This window comes from Felis catus, chromosome A2 (assembly GCF_018350175.1).
Source record: "Felis catus isolate Fca126 chromosome A2, F.catus_Fca126_mat1.0, whole genome shotgun sequence".
Classification (NCBI taxonomy): domain Eukaryota; kingdom Metazoa; phylum Chordata; class Mammalia; order Carnivora; family Felidae; genus Felis; species Felis catus.
Window position 1 is genome coordinate 150862095 of NC_058369.1, and position 23180 is coordinate 150885274.

The following is a 23180-nucleotide window of genomic DNA, read 5'->3' on the forward strand; positions in this document are numbered from 1 at the left end:
CTATAAATGAACCTACCTGCTATAGGGATCCCTCCCAGACCTGTGTTGTGCTGTGGCGGGAGATTCAAGTCCAAGAAATTACTATTTGAGGTGGGGTTTGCTGTGTGGTTCAAGTGCATGATGCTATTGCGTGGAAAGGCCATCCAAGGATAGCGGGCTGCCTGGCCTGGAAAACTGAATGAATTATAAACTGCTCGGTGCTGCTGAAATTGAGGAAACCTCTGTGGCAAGACTGAAAAGGTACTATTGAGAGAGTTGGCGTTTGTCGGTGCAGCAGGATGCAGGAATCCAGAGCCCGGACCTTTGGCGGTTGTAGTGTGTGAAGAGGAGTTCTGAAGAGACGTGGGCGAAAGGGAAGGCTGGTCTTGGACTGACAGTTCCTTTTCAATCAGGTCTGCTAAGGCTTTTCGAGTGACGTCAAAGGGATCAAAACCCAAGTCATCCTCTGGTTGTTTAGAAGAACCAAAGCCAAATGCTGCTTGCCAGTCTGTGGAGGACGATACCGGGATTGTTTCTGTTGGGAAGACAATTAGTGATGAATTTTAAATACATAGTTTACTTGCATACTTAATGAGTGTCCACACTAGTGAAAGTTAAACACGTTATATTACAAGATAAAGGCAAATATAACCAAAATTTGTATGATTTCTTAGCACGTTAAAATTATAACATTATAAAAATCCTCATATACTTTTAGCAATGATTCCATTCTTATCAACTTCAAAAAAACTGAATGACAGAAACTGATTTTACTAATGAAAGAAAACAAAGTACTTGAAACCCAAATTATACTTTCAGCTGTTCATAATCCAAACCTGGAGAAAGTCATTTAAATGAAATAAGGTAACAAATGTGATGTAACAGAATTCAATTAGTAAAGTTTACTTTTAAAAATATATTTATCGGGGCGCCTGGGTGGCTCAGTCGGTTAAGCGACCGACTTCGGCTCAGGTCATGATCTCACGGTCCGTGAGTTTAAGCCCCGCGTCGGGCTCTGTGCTGACAGCTCAGAGCCTGGAGCCTGTTCCAGATTCTGTGTCTCCCTCTTTCTCTGACCCTCCCCAGTTCATGCTCTGTCTCCCTCTGTCTCAAAAATAAAATAAATGTTAAAAAAAAAAATTAAAAATATATTTATCAAAGACAAAGTCCAAGTAATTTTGAATATATGCTTTATATACTGTTAGGAAAAAATAACGTAACTTAATGAAAAAGTATCTACTTAAATTTTATTATTTTTTAAAACTGTCTGCTCCACTCATAATAGGTGCTATATGGTCAATGTTAACTTTATGGCGTCCTTCACATTAATAAAACTTACAATGAATAGAAATGAAAATAGCTCAAAAATGCCAAAATATAACCTTCAATATTAACTATCATACCTCTCTGTCATCTGGATAAAAAAAAAATCTTACATTTAACTATGTAAACACAAATATGATTAAATAGGTCAGCCCTTAATAATTCCTAGAGGAATAAGCATTTTATTATCAGAAAAATGATCTAACCCTTCATTTCTGAAGATATCTGTTAACACAGTAAGTTCTAGGTCATACAACTACTTATCTGGCTATCTTATTCCACGCAGTTTAAATGTTTACAACTGCACGAAAAAGCAAGAGCGGGGACAGGGGTAAAAACACATCCATGAGGTCTCATTCCAGTCTAAGTAAAATGATTCACATGCAGCAGTTCTGTCGTATACCTGATGTGAAGAGACTCTGTGGCTCTGGTGCTGTAGGCCAGTCACTGGACGTCTGTGGGGAGCTGGGGAAAGGAGGAAGCCCACTTGGGATCGGGTTGGGATGGCGAAAGTTATCTGAGAATAACGACTGTGACTCAGTTACTGCCCCTTCAAAAGGAGACCGTGCACTGTGATTGGATGAACTGATGGGGATGACAGGATTGGATTTTGATAAACCAGGTGGTGGTGAAGGCGTATCACTGTTAGATATCTAAATAAAATAGGAAGGGAAAAGAATAATCAATATTAAGTTTATATACTTTAATAAGCCATCATTAAAAAGGCTTGCAACAAAAGATATTAGAACAACGGTCTTCAAACTGGGGTGCTTAAGACTTTATGAGAACATGAATTTTCAAATAAAAATCCATTTTTCTTTTTTTTGGATTGACCCTCCTTGAAAAGACTAAGTCAGTCTCCTCTCCTTTCAGAACCTACCTTCTCTCACTTTATAAAGAAAAGAGTATTTCTCACTCTTTGACCAAAAGTGAAAACTTTCTGAGAGCAACAAAAATGTATTAGAAATATTCAGACTGGTGATAAGTGACTAATGACCTGATTCTTTTGCAAACTACGTGATTCTCAATACTTAAGAACAAAATGGAAAGAAGATCTAATCAAGTTATTTCTAAAACATCATTAAAAATAATTTTTAGGAGGGTGGGCTCAGTCAGTTAAGTGACCGACTCTTGATTTCGGCTCAGGTCATGATCTCACGGTGCATGAGCTCAAGGCCTGCATGGGTCTCCATGCGAATAGCACGAAGTCTGTTTGGGATGTTCTCTCTGCCCCTCCCCACTTGCTCTCTCTCCCTCCCTCTCAAAATAAGTAAATAAACTTTAAAAAAAATCTTTAAGAGAAATAATTTTTGGGACGCCTGGGTGGCTTGGTTGGTTGAGCGTCCGACTTCAGCTCAGGTCAAGATCTTGTAGTTCATGAGTTCAAGCCTTGCATTGGGCTGTCTGCTGTCAGCACAGAGCCCGCTTCAGATTCTCTTGATCCCCTACTCACATTCTCTTTCTCAAAAATAAACACTTAGAAAAATAATTTTTATGATAAACCTCTATATGATTTTTTAATTTAAAAAAATTTTAAGTTTATTTAGTTTCAGAGAGACAGAGACAATGCAAGCAAGGAAGGGGCAGAGAGAGAATCCCAAGCAGGCTCTGTCCTGCCAGTGCAGGGCTAGATGTGGGGCTTGAACTCACGGAACTGTGACATCAAGACATGAGCCAAAAACAAGAGTCAGACGTTCGACCGACCGAGCCGCCCAGGTGCCTCAATCTTTATATGACTCTTAGGTATTGAATTCATAGAAGGAGTTCAAAAATTCAATATTGATATAACACTCTTTCTTCCCCCCACCTATATAAACAAGACACCTCAGCACTAACGTTATAAAATGAAAACATGGCTAACAATATAGTTAAAACTTGTCTCCTTTACCAACAGGTAATATTCATCTATGGATGCATGAAAACCGATTTTAAAATAGCTCTATCTCGTTAAGAGATAAATGTCCAATATTAGTGTTTATGTTTAAAATTTTAATCAAATTCTGTATTTATATAAGTTGCTTTGATCAAATCAAAACTACAAATAAAAATTCAGAAGAAAGGGGTGCCTGGGTGGCTCAGTTGGGTAAGTGTCTGACTCTTGATTTCAGCTCAGATCATGATCTCACGGTCAATGAGATTGAGCTCTGCCTCAGGTTCTGTGTTGACAGCATGGAACCCGTTTGGCATTCTCCCTCTCTCTCTGCCCCTTCCCTGCTTGCATGGGCTTCTTTCTCTCTAAATAAATAAACTTTAAAAAATTTCAGAAGAAAGAAAATTGGCATTTTTTAGCCTTGTGTCAGAAAAACATTTTTTTCCAATTCAAAATTCATGTCTATTTTTATTTAAGAGAAGTATATGCCTGTCAAGAACAAACTATGTTGTATTAAGGTAATATTTTATAATGGCAGTGGAAACAGACAAATGAGTTCAGGGGAACAAGGAATGATGTAAAATTTCTGATTGTTAAAAAAAAAAATAGCATGTATATATTTTTTTAAATGAAGGACAGAGCAACAACACATTTTGATATCTGAATCTCTTACAAATTTATTAAAAAGCAATGTAGTGCATTTATTTAAAAACACCAATATTTATAATATCCTGAAAATTACATCCTTTACAACTATTTTTGACTTATTATGAAAAAAATCTTTATTTCTTTGAAGAGAGAAGAGGATAGAAAGAGAGGGGAGGGGCAGAGTGAGAGGGAGAGAGAGAGAATTCCAAGCAGGTTCCACACTCAGCACGGAGCCTGATGCAGGGGTCAATCCCATGACCACGAGATCATGACCCGAGCTGAGATCAAGAGTCAGATGCTTAACTGAGGCACCCCAAAAGCAGTGTATTTTAGATCTCTAAGTTTCTCAAAAACATTGTGGGGAACTAGCCAGTCTTTATGGAACAGATTAGAACTACATTTTTCTATGCCCATGTAAGAAGACGCACAGAGATTTATGCAATGAAAAACTAGCAAATAGACAAGATGATACAAAGCAGGACACAAAGATCAGAATCTCACTCAGTTTCACTGTGGATACAACTTTGAACTTAACTATTTAGTTTGTTATTTCAAAGCCCACAGTCATTCGGAGATAGGGGCAAACTGTTGGAGGCAAGGACACTGCGAGATACAGAAGATTAAAGTTGACAATAAGCAACAAGGGGGGTATACAACAGAGAAATAACTCTTAAGAATAAAGGTGGCATGCTAGTCTGAGACCATTTTGTAGATGGTCAAAAGACCAGTAGTATCAACAGACTCATATGACACTAAAATACTGAGATACCATACAATATGACATATGGTCATAAGGATAAATCTGAGTCATCAAGAAAAGGTTGAGTTATGCTCTTACACAGTAATTCTGTGGAGGAAAAGAAGATTCATTATACTACATTTAAAAAAGGATATCCACTAAAAGTATTTTTAAATTGTTTCAGCAAAGTATTTTCCACTATCCAGAAAATTCACTTGCACAGAATGCTTTGTTTCAAGAGAATGGAATATAAACGAAGTAGAGAATCAAGAGTCTTACCTGCTGTGAATTATCACCATTCCCTATACTGAGAGAATCTGAAGGTTTGTCAATGGGGCTGCAAAAAGAAAACACATAGAGTAAAATCAGAGTAAAGTCATTCTCCCACAAGAAAAACAAACACCCCCAAAAGCCAGAAAAATAGATATTTTATCATCTTAACATTTGTTGATGCACTCTGATGTAAAGATATTGGTTTAGATGTTGAGGATACAAAGAAGTATAAGATCAAATCCCTACAGTTGAGCAACTTAACTTACATTCTAACTAGATTCTCCAAAAACAATGGGTGAAACCATAACTTATGAAAAAAAGTACTGATTAAAGTGAGTACTATTGTAGTAGGTCAGAAATTTAATCCATTATTTAGCTTTGTGCGCATGAAAAATACATTCCCCATTAAAATTCTTGGAATAATACTCACCTATTTTTCCCGGTGTTTAACAGAGGGAATAAAAGTCACCCAAATATTCTCTACAGGTTCTTAAGAGCAACAAATTTCCTTTACTACTTCAAAATCCTAGTTACAACCCTAGAGAAGGCATGTGTGTGTATAAATGCACACACACACGGTGCCTGGGTGGCTCAGTCGGTTGAGTGTCTGACTTCGGCTCAGGTCATGATCTCACTGTTTTGTGAGTTTGAGCCGACGAAACAGAAACTTTTGTGCAAACTATTTACTTAAAAAAGTTTTTTTTTAATGTTTATTTATTTTTGAGAGACAAGAGAGACACAGCATGAGCAGGGGAGGGGCAGCGAGAAAGGGAGACAAAAATCTGAAGCAGGCTCCAGGCTCTAAGCTGTCAGCACAGAGCCCAACACGGGGCTCAAACTCATGAACATCAGATCTGACCTGAGCCGAAGTCAGACGCTCACCCGACTGAGCCACCCCGGCGCTCCATAGTTTAAACAAAAACCTAAAACTTGACTTCCATATGGAGCAAATGCAGCACGACAGTAAAGTAACACATAACTGCTGACTTAAAACCAAAACAAAATCTTTATAAGCATTATAATACTGACCTAGCAAACCATTTCCATAACTAACTTTATTTAATCCAGCACATGAATAAAAGATAATTATGATTCTATAATTATATATATATAATTATATAATTATAAAATTACATAATTATAAAAATACTAATACTTATTCTGATACAGTATTACAGGGAGACAAATTAAGATTCCAAATTTCTCAAAATTATTTTATTGGCCTGAAATATGTACAAAGTTATCCTGATAGGCAGACAATCTAACCCTAACCCTAACCCACATTTAATTGCTCTAGAAAAATTTAACAAGGTCTAGTACCCAATCACAATACCAAGTTTATCTTCTGCACAAACATCACCAGATGCTCTTGACTCTGACAAGTAGGTCTGGAATTCACTAAATATCATCTTTAGTTGTTATTATTCACAAAATATCAATTAATCAATTCATTTTAAGTTAAATGGGTAATACAAATAATTTTAAGATATCGCTTTGAGCCCACTAAGTTTGGAGATACTTGGGGAAATGAGACAGGTACACACCAACATATATCAACCAGTGACAATTACTAAACAAACTGTTTCAAACAATAAATGTCATAGGTCTTTAAAAGAAAGAGAAGCCACTGCAAGTGGGGCAATTAGGAAACATTTCCTAGGGGAGTTCAAATTTAAGTAGGTCCTCAAAAAGATTTACACATTAGGAGAGGGAAGGGAAAAAGGAGGAAAGAACATCAAAGGTAGGAAAAGCAAGCAGATCAAGCATCAAAAGGGCACAGACAGGTTTGGGAAAAAGTTAAGTAATTAGTTTAGGTAAGACAGAGGATGCTTTTGACAGCAGTAGGAGGTAAGGACAGAGAGACAGAGGGTAGAACCAGAGACCAAGAGAAATTTTTGCACACAGAAATGACACAAAGCAGTATTAGAAAGATTAATTTGGTGGTGGCAGAAAGAACAGACTGGAACATAATACAGATGATAATGAGATGAACTTGCAATATTTTCTAAAAAATTTTCCTGTGGTAAAGTACACTTAATATAAAATTTACTGTTTTAACCATTTTTAGGTTCAGTGGTATTAAATACACTGACGTTGTACAACCATCACCATCATCATCCTCACCTCTTTTAATCTTATAAAACTGAAATTCTATACCATTAAACAATAATTTCCCAATTTCTCCTCCCACCCTGTATCTGCCATTATACTTTGCTATAATTTTCACTACTCTAAATACCTCATATAAGTGGAATCAAAGAGTATTTGTCTTTTTGTGACTAGCTTATTTCACAATGTCTTAAAGGTTCATCCATGTTGTAATGTGTCGCAGAATTCCCTTCCTTTTTAAGGCGGAATAATTATTACTTTGTATGTATACCACATTTTGCTTGCTCATGCATCTGGCCACCGACACTTGCTTGGACTGCTTCCACGTTAAGCTATTGTGAGCAATGCTGCTAAGACATAAATGTACAAATATCTCTTCAAGACACTGCTTTCAATTCTTTTTGCTATCTACCCAGAAGTGGAATTGCTGGATTGTATGGTAATTCTATTTTTTAATTTTTGAGGAACTGCCATACTGTTTTCCCCAGTGACTGTACCATTTTATATGCACAAGGGTTCTAATTTTCCCACATCTCTTTCAACTCTCATTTTCTAGCCCCCCCCCTTTTTACTATTTTTTATTTTTCTCTTTTTAATGTTTCAAGTTTTTATTTAAATTCTAGTTAACATCTAGTATAATATTAGTTTCAGGAGTAGAATTTAGTGATTCTGTTTTCTGCTTTTTTGGCAGTAGCCATACTGATGGGTGAGGAGGTATCTCATTGTAGTTTTAATTTGTATTTCCCTAATGATTAGTGATGTTCAGCATCTTTTCATGTGCTCAATGACCATACCTCTATATTCTCTGAAGAACTGTCAATTTGAGTCCTTTGCCTATTTTTGAACTGGGATATTTGATTTTTGTTGTTGTTGAGTTTTAGGGATTGTCTGTATATTTTGGTTATTAACCCTTTCTCAGATATATGATCTGCAAATATTTTCTCCCATTCTGTGGGTTGCTTTTTTTTTTTTTTTACTATGGACAGTGTCTTTTGAGTCACAAAATTTTAAAATGTTAATTAAGTGCAATTTGTCTACTTTTTCTTTTGTTACCTGTGATTTTGGTGTCCTGTCCAGAAATCATTGCCAGATCCAATGTTGTGAAGCTTAATCATGTGTTTTCTTTTAATGGTTTTGCTGTGTGAAAGAATTTCAATCTAAAAGAACTAGAAAATATAAGAAGGAGATTCTCATACATGTGCCCCCAGGAAGATAAACCTAAGGACTAAAAGACTGCTTTCTCAGAAATGTCTGATTCACAGGAAATGGATAGTGTTGAAATTTTCTTCTGGCGGGGGGGGGGGGGGGAGAGAATGATCAGAGGTTGTCCTGTATCGACCTTGGGAAGTTTTGCCAGAGGCATGAATGGAACAGGGCTTCAACTGGATTGATCTCACAAAATGGGATGAATTGAGCTTTGTATGAATAAACGGAATGATTTTGTTTGCTCAGGAAAATTTTCAAGGCTGGTTTCCTTATTTTTTTTTTTTAATTTTAACTGACTCGACCCCAACTTTCCCCTCTTTCCACTCGCTGAGCATAAATACAACCTACCAAAACCCCTCAACGGACTCGCCACAGGTTGCTTGTTCCGAACTGCAGTTCCTCTGCTATTCCTGAATAAACTTATCTCCTTGAGCTTGTCTAAGTTTGTTTTATTTATAGCCATCAATTGTTTTGTGTCTTAAATTTAAGTCACTGATCCATTTTGAATTCATTTTTTAATATGGTGTTAGGTAAGGATCCAACTTCATTCTTTTGCATGTAGACATCTAGTTTCCTCAGCACCATTTGTTGAAAAGACTATTCTTTCCCCATGGAATGGTTCTGGTACACTTGTTAAAAATCATTTGACCTGTATGTGATAGTTTACTTCTGGGCTTTCTTTTCTTTCTGTTGAGTTATATATATCTGTCTTCAGGCTAATCCCACCGTTTACATTACTGCAGATCTGCAGTTATGTTTTGAAATCAGGAACTGTGCTTCCTCCAGTTTTGTTTTTTCAAGATAATTTTGGCTATGTGGGGTGCTTTGAGATTCCCTATGACTTTTAGGATGGGTTTTTCTATGCAAAAAAAAAATCACTAGAATTGTGATATGGATTGCATTGGATGTATAATAGCTTTGGGTTAAAGAGGCATTTAAATAATATTGTCTTCCAATCAATGAACATGGGATGCGTTTTCATTTATGTGTCTTTAATTTCTTTCAGCAACGGTTTGTAGTTTCATTGTGTAAGTCTTTAATTTCCTTGCTTAGGAACTCCTAAGTTATTTTTCTTGACACTATGGTGAATACAACTGTTTTCATAATTTCCTTTTCAAACTGTTCATTGTTCACATACAAAAATACAATGGATTTCTGTGTATTGACTTTGTATTCTGTACTGAATTCATTTATTACTTGTAATCATTTGTTTGTGTGTGCAATCCCTAGGACTTTGTACATATAAGACCACACTATTTACAAAAAGATAATTTTTACTTATTCTATTTCTATTTAGATGCCTCTTCTTTGTCTTGGCTAACTGCTATGGCTGGAACATCCAATAGCGTGCTGAATAGAAGTGGTAAACGTGGGCATTTGCCTTGTTCCTTACTGTAGAGGAAAAGTTTTCAGTCTTTCACCATTAGAATGATGTTCACTGTGAATTCTTCATATATGTATGGCTTTTATTGTGTTGAGGTAGTTTTCTTCCTAGGTTGTTTTAAGTCATGAAAGGGTATTGACTTTTGTCAAATGCTTTTTCTGCATCAATTGAGGTATCATGTGTTTTATATCCTACATTCTGTTCATAGGACACATCAAATAGCTTAATTTTGTGTCAGACCATCCTTGCATTCCAGGAATACCTCACTTTATCATGGTGTATAACCCTTTTCATGTGCTGAATTCTGTTTAATAGTATTTGGTTGAGGATTTCTGCATCAAAGTAAACAAGGCGTATTGGTCTGTAGTGTTCTGATAGTGTCTTTGGCATTGGTGTCAGGGTAGTGCTGGCCTCACAGGTTGAGTACGGAAGTGGTCTCTTCTCAACTTCTTGGAAAAGTTCGAAAAAGATTAGTATTAGTTCCTCTTTAAATGTTTGGTAGAATTCACCAGTGAAGCCATTAGGTCCAGGGCTTTCCCTTGTTGGGAAATTTTTGATTAGTGGTTTGATTGCCTTACTAATTATATATCTATTCATATTTTGTATTTCTTCACAATATAGTTTTGGTAGGTTTTTGTGTTTCTAGGGATTTGTCCATTTCATCTAGGTTAACCAATGTGTTGTCATACAATTTTTCACAGTACTCTTAAAATTCTTATTTATATAGAATCTGTACTAATATCCCCACTTTCTGATTTTAACATTTTGATCTTTTTCTGTGTTTTTTCATAGTCTACATCTAACTGAAGGTTTGTCAATTTTCTTGATCTTCTCAGAGAGCCAACTTTAGTTTCATCCTTTTTTCTCTACTGTTTTTCTACTCTTGATTTCATCTTTCACTGCTCTTATCTTTACTTCCTTCCTTCTGCAAGCTTTGGGTCTAATTTGTTCAAGTTGTTTTTCTATTTCCTTAAGTTGTGATGTAAGGTTGTTGACTTTGGGTCTTTCTTGCTTTTTAATGTAAGCACTCATAGCTATATATTTTCCCCTTAGCACTCCTTTAGCTACTTTCCTTAAGTTTTGATACGTTTTGTTTCCATTTTCATTCATCTCTAAGTATTTTCCAATTTCCCTTGTGATTTTTTTTAATCCATTAGTTGTCTAAAAGTGTTAATTTCCACAATGTTTTGAACTTCCCAGATTTCCTTTTGTTAATGATTTCTAACTTTATCCCACCATGGTCAGAAAAGATACATGGTATGATATCTATCTTTTTAAATCTACTGAGAAGTTGTGGACTAACATATAATCTTATCCTGGAAAATGTCCATGTACATTTGAGAAGAATGTATATTTCGTTCTTTTTGGGGAGAGCATTCTGTATTTGTCTGTCAGATCCAGGTGGTTTATTGTGTTGTTTAAATTCTCTCCTTACTGATCTACTATCTGGTTATTATATCCATTACTGGGAGCAGAGTACTGAAATCTTCAACGATTATTGTAGAACTATTTCTCCCTTCAGTTCTGTCAGTTTTGCTTCATATATTTTGATGTTTGTCATTAGATGCATAACGTTTGTAACTATTCTATCTTCTTGCTGTATTAACATACAATGTCTTTCTTTGTCTCTCAATTTATAGTCTGTTTTGTCTAACTAGACTAACTAGAATAGGCATTTCTGATCTCTCTTGTGTACTATTTTAATGGATTATCTTTTCCATCCTTTCACTTTCAACTTGTTTGTGTCTCTGGGTCTATTGCAAATCTCCTCTAGACAGCATATACTTGGGTCATGTATTTTTATCCATTCTGCCAATCTGTCTTCTGATTAAAGCTGTATCCATTTAAAGTAATTACTGACAAGGAAGTAGTTATTATGCCCTTTATGCCATTTGTTTTCTACATGCCTTATAGCTTTCCCCCCTAATTTCCTGCAATACTGTCTTCTTTTGTGTTTAGCTGACATTTTTCTAGTGAAATGTTTAAATTTCTTTCTCATCTCCTTTTGTGTATACCCCAGAGCTATTTTCTTCATTGTTATCATGTGATATCAATTCTACTGAACATCCTAATGTTAGAATACTCTGTATCAACTTAATTTCAGTAACATATAAAAACTCTGCTCCTTTACAGCTCAATCCCAACCCCTTTCAGTGTTTACACTAATACACTGAACCTTAAACACACTGGTCTCTTAAATCATGCAGGAAACAAAAAGTATAGTTACAAATCATTGGTACAATCACACTAGCTTTTATAATTGCCCATTTATTTACCTTTACTAGTGTCCTTTCATTTTACCTAGCAGGACTCCCTGGAGCATTTCTTGCAGGACAGGTCTAGAGCTCATGAACTCCCTCAGCTTTTGTTAATCTGAGAATGTCTTAATTTCTCCCTTTCTCTTGAAGAACAGTTTTGCTAGATATAGAATTCTTTGTTGACAGTTTTTTTCTCCTAGCACTCTGAATATTTTGGCCCACTGCCTTGTGGCCTCCAAAGCTTCTCATGAGAAATAGGCCACTGATCTTACTGAGGATTCCCTCTACATGATGATTCACATCTGCTGTTTTCAAGATTCTCTCCTTGTCTTTGGCTTTTTAATAAAAATTTGATTTATTTATTAGATTTTACTTTGACTTGATTTTGGTCTGATTACAGTGTGTCTCAATGTTTATCTCTTTGAGTTCATCTTAGAGTTCTTTGAGGTTCTCAGATGTTTATATTCATTTCTTTCAACAAATTGGGTAAATTTTCAGCCATTATTCCTTCATACGTTCTCTCTGCACCTTTCTCACTTCCCCTTCTGGAACTCTGACAATGCATATGCTGGTCTGCTTGATGGTGTCTTACATACAGGTTCCTTAGGCTCTCTTCACTTGTTTTCAGCCATTTCTCCTTGTGTTCCTCAAACTCCTTAATTTCCATTGTCCTTTTCAAATCTGCAGATTCTTTCATCTACTCAAATCTGCCTTTGAATCCTCTGGTGAATTTTTCATTTGAGTTACCATACTTTTCAGATCCAGAATTTCTTTTTGGTTTCTTACTTTTTAATTGATATTTTTCTTTTGTTCATACTTTTTTTTTTTTAACCTTTCTCCACATCTTCCTTTACTTATTTAAGAATCTTTAAAAGAATTGTTTTAAAAGTCTTTGTCTACTATACCTGCCATTGGATCTTGTTCAGGGACAGTTTTTGTTGGTCATTCTTCTGTTAGTTATTGCTTCTTTTATATGCGCTGTGATTTTTTTACTGAACACTGCCCATTTGAGTCTAGTAACATAGTACCTCTGGAAAACAGATTCTTCCCCTTCCCCACTGTTTGCTTTTTTTTGTTGTTTTTTGTTTTGTTTTTCTCGTTGTTTGGTTTGTTTGTTTCGCAAAAAGTCTCTGTGCCAAAGGTCAGTCCTAGGTATAAACTTAAAGTCTTCTCAGGTCTTTTCTGAGCCTTTCTCTGGTCATGCACAGTCTAAGTCACTAAGTTTCTTCATATATGCAGTTGTTTTTGAATATCCTAGTCTTTAATGTCTAGTACCCAAAAGGAGAAAAAGAAAAAACTGAAAGGGGGAAAGAGGGGAAGGGTGCCAGTCCTTTAAATCCCCTGGATATTATTTCAGCCAAAGGAGGGGTTTGCAACAATGGCTGCCTGCTTCTTTGTCAGCACCTCTGTGATCAGAAGAGGTAATCAGCAGTTAGAGCAAAGATCCTCAATACTGGAAAGACAAGGTTCTTTTTGCCTACCCTGGCTCCTGCAACCTATGCATAAGCTCTTCCAGGAATATGTGCACAGCTGCTGGCCATGTACTGGCAGTAGGAGACAGATAGCTGCTGCGGCCTTAGAGCTAAAATTGACCAAAATTAACCCCAAGTCTTTCAGTGGAATTTGCAAGCCTTCAACAAATTTCAGAGTTCCAAAATAGTTACATCAGACAGATTCTGCCAGTGCAATTGTTGTCCAGTTTGGGAGACAGATTCATGGTGCCACCTACCCCACCATCTTCCTCAAATCTGCACTGTTCTTATGACAGGAGAATAAAGGAAGGCTTAAAGGTGAGAACAGCAGAAGTAACAAACAAAAGATTGAAAGCAAGACATTGCTTTCTTGGTCTTGGTTCAGGTTCTCAGCCACCACCATTAAAGAGCACTAAATATTAATTTGCAATACAGGTGAGGTTAGTCTTGCTAATGTCAAGGGCAGCATATGAAAATCTTACATTCAGAATAAATCTTGATGTGTCTGGATTACAACTAATCAGAACATCTTATATCATCCAGTCCACCATGCCAACCTGCAGTTTTATAAGTACTAATTCATAGCATTTGATGCTCTACCTGGGGAAGGTTTACACAGATGCTTAAAAATTTCTGCATCAGTGTCCTCAAACCAAAGATAGCTGCTAAAAAACAGAACCGGGGCAAGGTATCAGTCAATTTTAATATATTCTTCAATTTATTTTAAAATTAACTATTCAAGGAATAATAAGTGAAAAGCTTTAAGAATAAAGATACAACTAGAATTTTTTTTTTTTCCTACATGGGCTGTAAAAAAACAATTGTAGTTAAACCTGCCACTGTAAGTGCATCTATCGGTGCAAAAGTAGAAAATACAGACGGGAGAATCCCTGCTAATGCATGTATATCCCAACAGAAAGAAAAGTATTTTTATAAATCCCAATTCCAATAAATGTGAACTCCTAGGGTCTCTAATGGCTGGCAGCTAACAGTTATCCCAAGGCTACGATGAACAAGTAAGTTTTCACAACTTCCCTGGCATCAGGTGTTGAACTTCCTTTCTCATCAAGCTATGTGTCTGCTTAAGCTATAGTCACATTAAATACCTGTTGTTTTACATTCAACATCTACCCATCTATTATCATACCAAGTTAAAAAAAAAAAGGAAAATAAAGTTTAATAAATACCACATTTAATAAGGAAGAGAGAGACCTACTCCATGAAATGGACTATTTTCTGGTCAAGAATTGCCAAGTCCTAATGATACCTGATGAAAGAAGATTGGATACACTAAGATAAACTGCACAGGGCTTTTTTATTTAAAAACCTGCAAACTAAAAAATCTACGGGTTTTCTTTTTTTGCTCTCCCTCCCCCCACAAAGTTTATTAGCCACTTCTGTTCAGAAAGGCCTCTTTCTGAACAAGTCTGTTCCTCTAAAATAACGAGGGGGGAAACACCAAAATGCATGGGGCGCACTTTCATTTGCATCTCAAGTTACACTAGAAGCATATCATAGAGAAAGGTTAGCTATCTCCTGGGGTTCCCTGGAAATGGCTCTAGAGTAGGCTCCAGCTTCAGTTCTGGTCCCAGGTTTGGCTCTAGCACTCTGTGATACCGTGCCTAGTGTGGGCTCCAGTCTGTGGCCCCAGAACCAGTCCTGCCTTAAGCAGTGCCTCTAACCTCAGACTCAGCTCTGGTCCTAATGCCATCCTGGGCTCCAGGTGTAATGAATCTGATTCTGGCTCCAGCTTAAGCTCCAGTGGCTGTTGCAGCTCATCCATCAGTCTGTTAGACACCGAAATGAGCCTGTGTTTCAGGTATTTCCTCTGTTCTGGAGATTAAATTTCTCCTGGCGGTAGTACCCAAAAGCCTCATCCTAGGGGGATTCAGGGGAGAGGAAACAGAGCACATTCTCAAGTAGGTCTCCCTCAGTAAGCAGTTGGTGGTGGTGGATGAGTTCGGACAGCAGGAGTGACTGCAGTACCACCTGGAATTGGGTGGCAGAGAGCAGATCACCTTATCACCATCCTGATGTTCCACACAGGAGCGGGTAATGCCCCCCTCCAATAGTTTGCTGAAGTGTAGCAGAAAGGCACCAAAGACGGGTCTTCTTCAGCAGCTAGTGCTCCTGGCTCCAGCTCATAAAGTCCATGATGTGGCCATCATTCCACAGATTCTTTAGGTGGTCAGGTGCCAGGTCCAGATTTTTGTTCAACCATGTCCAGAATGATAGATTGCCTGGGGGGCTCTCTTGCTTAGCGAAGTCAGTCCAGGACAACAAAGTAGCCTCAATCCTAGAGTTTTGACCAAACAGCTTGTCCCTCAGCATGCTCAGCTGCTCCGGGTTAAGGTCTTGGTCAACAGAGGAGGAGAAATGCCAACTGAGAGCAGGGCCCAGCAGGCTCCAGGAAGGCTTGGGGGGCTGGAAAAGAACTGGTTCTGAGGGTTTGAGCTAAGCAGACTGAACCACAGAACCAAGGCCTAAGCAAATGAGTAGGGTCATGTTAGAAATAATCACACAGAGGGCGTCTGTTTTAGCTCCTGCTTCAGATCCTGGTAGGTGTATCTAACCATGAAGGTGATAATGTACAGTTCCTCTGTTGCAATCAGCATCCTCTACTGCTGCCCTTTCTGGAACCAACTAAATGTTACTCCACCAGAGTCAGGTAGCCAGAATTATACTTTAAACCCTGACTCTGTCCCTTCTCAGGGGCCAAAGTTTTCTGGTTTGAAGTTAGAATGTTGAAGTTCTGAAGGCCTTGTAACTGAGAAGAACTTCTGTGGAGTCTTCTGTGGACTACAATGGAGACCTGTAGTCAGTAACCAACACCTTCCTGGAGTCTCACCAGCAGCCTTGTAGGACAGTAAACTTCCTCCCATTCCTGAAGATGAGGGGCCGGTGGGGAGTTAGGGGTATGCGAGACTAGGTTTCTACCACAAATGCTTTGTGAAGCAGACACTATAGCAACTCTGTGAACTGGACCTTCCACAGGTCCACCTCTTTTGTCAGACAGTCATCCTGATAGCTAACCATGTGACTCAGTCCCTTCGATTCCTTCAGCAGCTAATACAGGTCAAACAACAGCTTTGCTCCAGCTGTGAACATTTCTCCAGCTGTTCCACCTATGGTCAGGGGGCTCCAATGCACATGTTTCGCTGCTGGACTTTCCATGCCTCCAACTTTGGCAGGAGCTCAATTAAGGGAGATAATTGGCCTAGCAGTGTTTTAAAGGTACCCAGCACCTCCTTTCTCCTTTTGTCTAGTTCATCCGGTTTCCTCTAGAAGCTGCTAACGTCTGGCTTGATGAGGGTCTAAAGGGGGTGTCCTCACTGGGGCTGGGTCTTCTATTGGAAGTAAAAGACATCCTTGTGGTCTTTCAGTTGGCTGATGGATTTCACAAGCTCCTCCATCATAGCCCCTAATTCCAGGTTCCAGAATTCAGTTTCCTGCTGTTGGCTTTCCACAGGTGCTTTGAGGTCTGCCTCTCATTGCTCTGACTGAGCCCTCTGAGCCTGAATCAGAATTAAAGAGATTAAACATCATCTCAGCCAACTGGGTAGGGCTTTGAGGAAAGGCCTGACTGTTCCAATAGAATTTTCACAAGTTCTGCTGTAGCAACAAGCACTCAGGGCCCTGGCTGCAGCAGGTATACTCAGAGTCCATTTGATCCAAGAACTCAAAGAATAGCCTTTGGCCTTGGAATCATGGTTGCCCAGTAATAATGCTGAGAGAAAGAGAAATCAAAACACCTGAAGTCTATAAATACCACACAACTGACTGAAAAGCACTGGATTCAAGTGGGACTAAGCAGTTCTAAAAGGTTGGTAGGTCTCATAACACAATCAAGATATTTCCAGAAGGCAATGCTATGTGTATAAATGTCTGCAAATGAAAATTTGTAAACATGTAACGTCTTCATACAAATAGTCTCACTGACTTTTTTTAAAGTTCTAGTTCTAAATAGTTCTGGGATCTATGGTGAAATTATAGATTTCCCAGGAGTAAAATGTTTTTCCATTAACCCAAAAGTTGGAATGCAGGACTATGGAGCTTTAAAATATATATATATATTTATATATATGTAAATATTATATAAACACACACACACAGACATATATATATATATATATATACACTGAAATATAGAGTGTATATCCAGAATCTGTTTCTGGAGATTCTGATTCAGTTAGTCTAAACTGTGACACTTGGTATTTGATGATTACTACGCTAGTAGAGTGAAGAGGAGCATTACTACTAGATTTTAGGGCTAGAAAGAATCATCAATACCAAACTTAAAGACTCTTTGACAGATACACCACAATTCACAATTATCTGCAAGCAGATGACAGAGCTACACCTCTGTTTGAATCTTCTGATGCTTAGCCAACTTTGCTAGCTTCTGACATGCCCCAAAGACAGTGCCCCAATTTGACTTCCTTTCTACTTCTTGGTAGTGATACCAACCAAATTCCTGAAAATAGTCTCTTGGCTGCTTTCTGAAATTTACGACATAAAAAAAGTAGTTACATAGTAAAGGATCAAAGAAAAGACCCTTTCCCAGGACTGGGAGTAGGACAGAAAAAGTACTGAGAAGGTCTAGTTCTCCTTTTTGTCACACTGAAAAGATAAAGTCTCCATGATTGTGCTAATTATGGTTGCATTGTGGAAATAAGGTACAATTTAATGTTAACATAAGGGACATTTTCAAATTTCACTGTCATGTTACTGTATACACAAATACATATTTACATTGCTCCTAAATTAAATATTCTCATATTCATTTAGAAGAATTCATTTTAATTTTTCATGCTTGCCAGTCTTAAATAACTGAGATAAACATCTGATAAACTTCAAAGAACAAATTTAAGTTATAGACAGGTAGCTTGCCTTTATAGAATTTATTTGATACAGGCTTCAAATATACATCAACATTTCAAGTATTACTTTACTACTAAAATATGGCCACATCTTACATAATGTGGCACAATTAGCTATTAACATGATAAGAAAAAAGTGCATCAATAATCTGGACTGATGACAGTTTGGCAAATAAGATTTTAATTGGAATTTTCTCAATAACTCCAGAACATACTGACCATGAATGAAAATAAACGCTTTGATTATAAGTAATCACAAAAAATTAATTATTAATATTAAACCTGAAAGATAAACATCCACCATCGTAAACATATCACAGGCTGTAGCCAGCTTTCAAAAGCACCAAGTCAGGTCTCCATCTATTCATTTTAATTTTGTATTTCAGCAATAAAGGTTGATCTTTTAAAAGATACTATATATTTAAGTTGAATTTAAGTACACAATTGCTCATTTGATGTGTCTTTTCTTCTAAGAAATAAGGGCACCAACAACCCTATTTTTAACTAACCCTCTCCCCACATTCATTATTCCCCACCGTCTGGAAAAGAATACCAGTGGCTCTCTAACTTTTTTGAAAATACTTTACTTAGGTGGTACAAGATTCCAGAACTCACTTACTAGTTTTCCAGTATGTATGTGCACATGTGAATTAACTTTGTATTTCCAAATAAAGAATGGAAATAAAATTTCTTAAGAGAAATAAGAAAAAGACTCTCAGAACTAAGGTCAGAAAAATCTTGTAACCCACTGATTTTAATATACATACAGTTTTAGTAAACCTTACTAATTCATCTACTTAGTATACTAGTAAGTAGCCCCAAGTTTCATGCCAAAAAAAAAAAAAAAAAAAAAAGTTGGGAACTGTAAATCATTTATCTATTATCAAAGAGGGAATGCCTTTCTGGGGATCCATTTTAAAACAAAATTTTTTTAGGCCCACCTCTCATGGCACTTGTCCACAGTTTGAGAAATCACTGCTTTATACCACTCCTGAAATCACTTCTGCCCGTAAGTATCAGCATACAAGGGCAATTTACAATTATTATTAGGTCATGGGTCCTTTCTCCAGAAAAATGTACACACACACACAAAATCTGATAAAATTTCAGAGTTCACAGATGTGCTGAAGCCTGTTCATTATTTAATAAGCTCTATCCAAGACTATTTTATACAAGTCTCCAGGCCATACCTTTTCTAGATCATATCTGACTAAATGATGTCCGGGTAGGAGAACAACATTCAGGCAGTGACCACTCCCATTCTGCTCAATAAAGAAGGCACTCTGACTATGCCCTCAGTCTATCAGAGCTTATGCTTGATTTTCAATGAAGAGACATCCAGGATTTTAAAAAGACATGCATTTTCTTTCGGTATAACAAAAACTGACAAATTTCCTATAGAAATTTTCCTTTCACCATTTCTTTAGCTTATCCTCTACTGCCACCAAACTGTGGTTTAGGAAAGCTTTTGCTTAAAATACCATTAATTCCTTAGATTTATGGTACATCGAATTTATCCTGAGATAATAAGCCTTACAGACCAGAGATCTTCAAGGTCAAACTATATATTAGTTGTGACATAGTTTTCTTTAAGTGAGCTAGTTTGATTCATGTTAGAGTTTTGATTCATGTTTAAAGTCTCTTAAGAATTTTACTTCTTCTAGACTGAGCAGTGGCAGAGTGGGAGCATGAACTTGGGCTTAAAAGTGGCAGCAACTTTGGTCAGAATCTGGTTTATCACTTATTTGTGTAAGGGTACTAGTGAATTATTTCAACTCTCTGAGTCTTGCCAGTCCCAGCTTTTCTTGCCAGCAAGATAGTAGTGATATCTACCGCACAGGACAACTGAGATTAAATGAACACAAAGGACATCAACCCTCTTTTCACCTAAGTCTAAATTGAACCATCCTCATTCCTTCAACGGTGGCTTATCTGAGCCACAATAACAATTCATATCCATTTACCTTGAGTGATCTACATACCCAATAATTTGCTCCCCAAATGCTTATGTAGGCCTGCCTACTTACTGTCCCTGGGCATAGCAGCCCATCTAGGTACTATTCCTTTCACAGTTTTTAGTTGGGGCACAAAAAGTGTCTCAACCTAAATAAAGGTATTTCAAAGTGCCAAACTTAAAATACCCAGTCCTTAAGCATCACTACTGTATGGCTTCCTTATTCCCCACTCTCATCATTTGTACTCATCGTTTCAAAGTAACTTATTAATATAGAAAGATAGCACATCTACACTCAATCTGACTGATATACTCTGAAATGCATAATGATGGGGGGGGGGGTGGTAAGAACAAACAACACACACCCTTTTATAATTTACTGTTCACTTAAGTGAAATAGGAGTAAGACATATTATAAAAAAACACACACACAAAACAACTTCATATATATCTGTATCAGGACCATGTCAGGGTTCAGTGAGGATTAAGTAGCTAAGATACTCTGTACTTAATATTTGTACTCTGGCTTATTTAGAAATAAGAGGAAACTACATTTTGGGTTTAGTGTCAAGCCATAAGGTTCCAGATTTTGTTACAAATTCTTGTAAAACTGCTATTCACTACATATGAATGATAAGAGAAAGAGAAACCTTCTTCCCTAGAAGGCTTAATTCTCAACTTATTTTGAATATGAAAAAGATATCTCTTGGGTAGGACCACGGAAAGAGTCATACTATTCGTCTTTCTAATTTGACAAGTCTTCCCTGTGGGAAGAAGAAAACTTATCTATAAATTCCTCCTATCACTACACCCAATAGAGTGACAGTGTGGAATGGAGACCAAAGTGGACCTTCAGTATTACTGACAGTCAGTTGAACTTAACCTTTTGCAGGGGTTGGCATGGAAAGAAAATAAGCTACGGAAGCTTGCCAAAAAAACAACTCTGTGTACCTTGGGCCATCAACTGTCCTTAAATTTCAGGAACCTGCATTAACCAAACAAAAAATAACCCTTCTCCCTCCCCAAAGAAACCTTCCTATATCATGTACTTATGCAAAGCACAGGCAACCATATCAAAATTTACTCTGGTCCTAGCTGAGGTTCAGCAGCACTGGCTTTGGGCAGTTATTAAATGAATATACTGTTTTAAGTCCCCTTTTTTCTTCTTTTTTCTCCATGGCATCAAGGTCATTCTTCTCCTGCTACCGAAATAGCTATAAATGTGCTGACTATACTTTATATGAAGGCAAAATTAATAAAATAACTAGTAAAGCTATTAATAACTGGTCACACACACACACAAAAAAAGTTAAAGAAAAACTAAGTACTTGTTATAAATCCCAAAAGGACATTGGTAAATTTCAATTTTCACTTTCAATCTAAAGAAAAAAAAACCCAATAAATTAAAAAAACTCAATAAATTAAAAATAACAAGGTATGTTCATACTGTGGTGAAAACTACTTATCTCAAATAAATGGTTAAAATCACACTTAGGAGTGAATAAAACTCTGGAAGCAGCCCTGTCAAATAGGGAGACAGACCCATAAAGAATGAGACAAGGATTCCTGATGGCACTACTTTCTAACACTGTTCTTTAATTCTTAGCCCAGTTATTCTCAAATAGGAAGAGGTGGTGGTGGGAGATCCAATACAATAAAACAGTGAAAAGACACCAAAAAAATTCTTTCCTAAGAGACACAAGAGACTTAGAGATATACCATGCTAATGGTTGAGAACACTCAATGTTATAGTGCAGAATGTAAATTTTTCCAGAACAAGTATTTTGAAACACAAACAGATTGGTCAACTAATTGGGGAAAGTTAGTTCTGTATAATGCATATAAAACACTTAAATACATCAATAAAACATAACAAACAGATATGAATTCACAATCCATAAAACGTTCATTCACTCTATTAATCAAATACAAATTAAAATGAGACAGTTTTTTTTTTATCAAATTGGTAAATGTGCAGAAATAAATACTCAATTCAAGGAAATAGGTACTCATAATCTTTGACTCAGCAGTTCTACTTCTAAGAGCATCAAAGCTATAACCAAAATATTTGTATGAAAAAAATGTTCATCACAGTGTCATAAATAAGGGCACCAAAATGAAAATAATATACACCAGCAGCAGGTTGATTTAATAAATTTCAAATGCTCATGTATAATGAAATACCATGCAGCCATAAAAAAATTATATTTTCACGACACAGGAAAATATTCATGATAATGGGTATTAAGTTTTAAAACATAACAAACCAATGTATTTTGTGTATATATACATTCACAAGAAGGAAAAGGACTACAAAGAAATACACACTGAGAGGAAATACATCAAATCGTTTTCAGTGAAAATGTCTTGAGTATTGAGATCACATAGAGGATTTACTTTCTTCTGTATGCTTTTATATTATTTTTCAAATTTCCTTAAGTAGAAATATATTGCTTTTATATTCAGGAAATAAAAAACATTATCTCAAAGAGATAGTCTAAATTTTAAATTTCTAGTCTGAATTCTCCAGGGGCTATAAACCCAGAATATGGTTTTAATTAGAGTGACATTTTTAATGAGAACAATAATGTACATAACTGTGAAAAGCATCTGAAATAAATTTTTACTATAATAACCCCATTCTTATATGAAGCACTACAGAATTAGCAACCAATGAGGTAAGGAATAGAATATGGTTCATAATAAAGTAAACATACAGGGGTAGAAAGGAGTAGGTACAAAAAGATCAATGGAAAGGGTCAAAGCTTATCATCCCCAAAAGATTTCTCTTGGACTTAGCTTTCATTCTTAGCTTTGACAGGCGCAAATTTCACACAGTTTACTATACAGTAATTTTATGTTTTGTTCTGTAGGCTCTTTTTTATATATTTATATACACATGTATATACATGTGCATGTATGTGTTTATACAAACAATTTGAATAGCCTTTTAAGTGATCTTTACTATCAAGATGAATAAACTTAACCAGGACTTCAGGAATTTGAATACAAGAGTACACATTTGAAGAAACTGACCTGACAACAATGCATGTAGTTATTATTAGCTATATTTGGGAAATGGCCC

At 36.6% G+C, this 23180-nt stretch overlaps 1 protein-coding gene across 6 annotated transcripts in view; it reads right to left on the reverse strand.

Annotated features, from left to right (window-relative positions):
- Window positions 1-23180, reverse strand: part of CNOT4 (CCR4-NOT transcription complex subunit 4) — a 148545-nt gene that overhangs the window by 33646 nt on the left and 91719 nt on the right. For all 6 annotated transcript variants that reach the window (XM_006929399.4, XM_011280578.4, XM_006929400.4 and 3 more), the window contains exons 8-10: window positions 4839-4896; window positions 1706-1955; window positions 17-514 (exon numbers count right to left, since the gene is read on the reverse strand). In XM_006929399.4, coding sequence (XP_006929461.1) covers window positions 17-514; window positions 1706-1955; window positions 4839-4896 — 806 coding nt within the window. The remainder of the gene's footprint in view (window positions 1-16; window positions 515-1705; window positions 1956-4838; window positions 4897-23180) is intronic.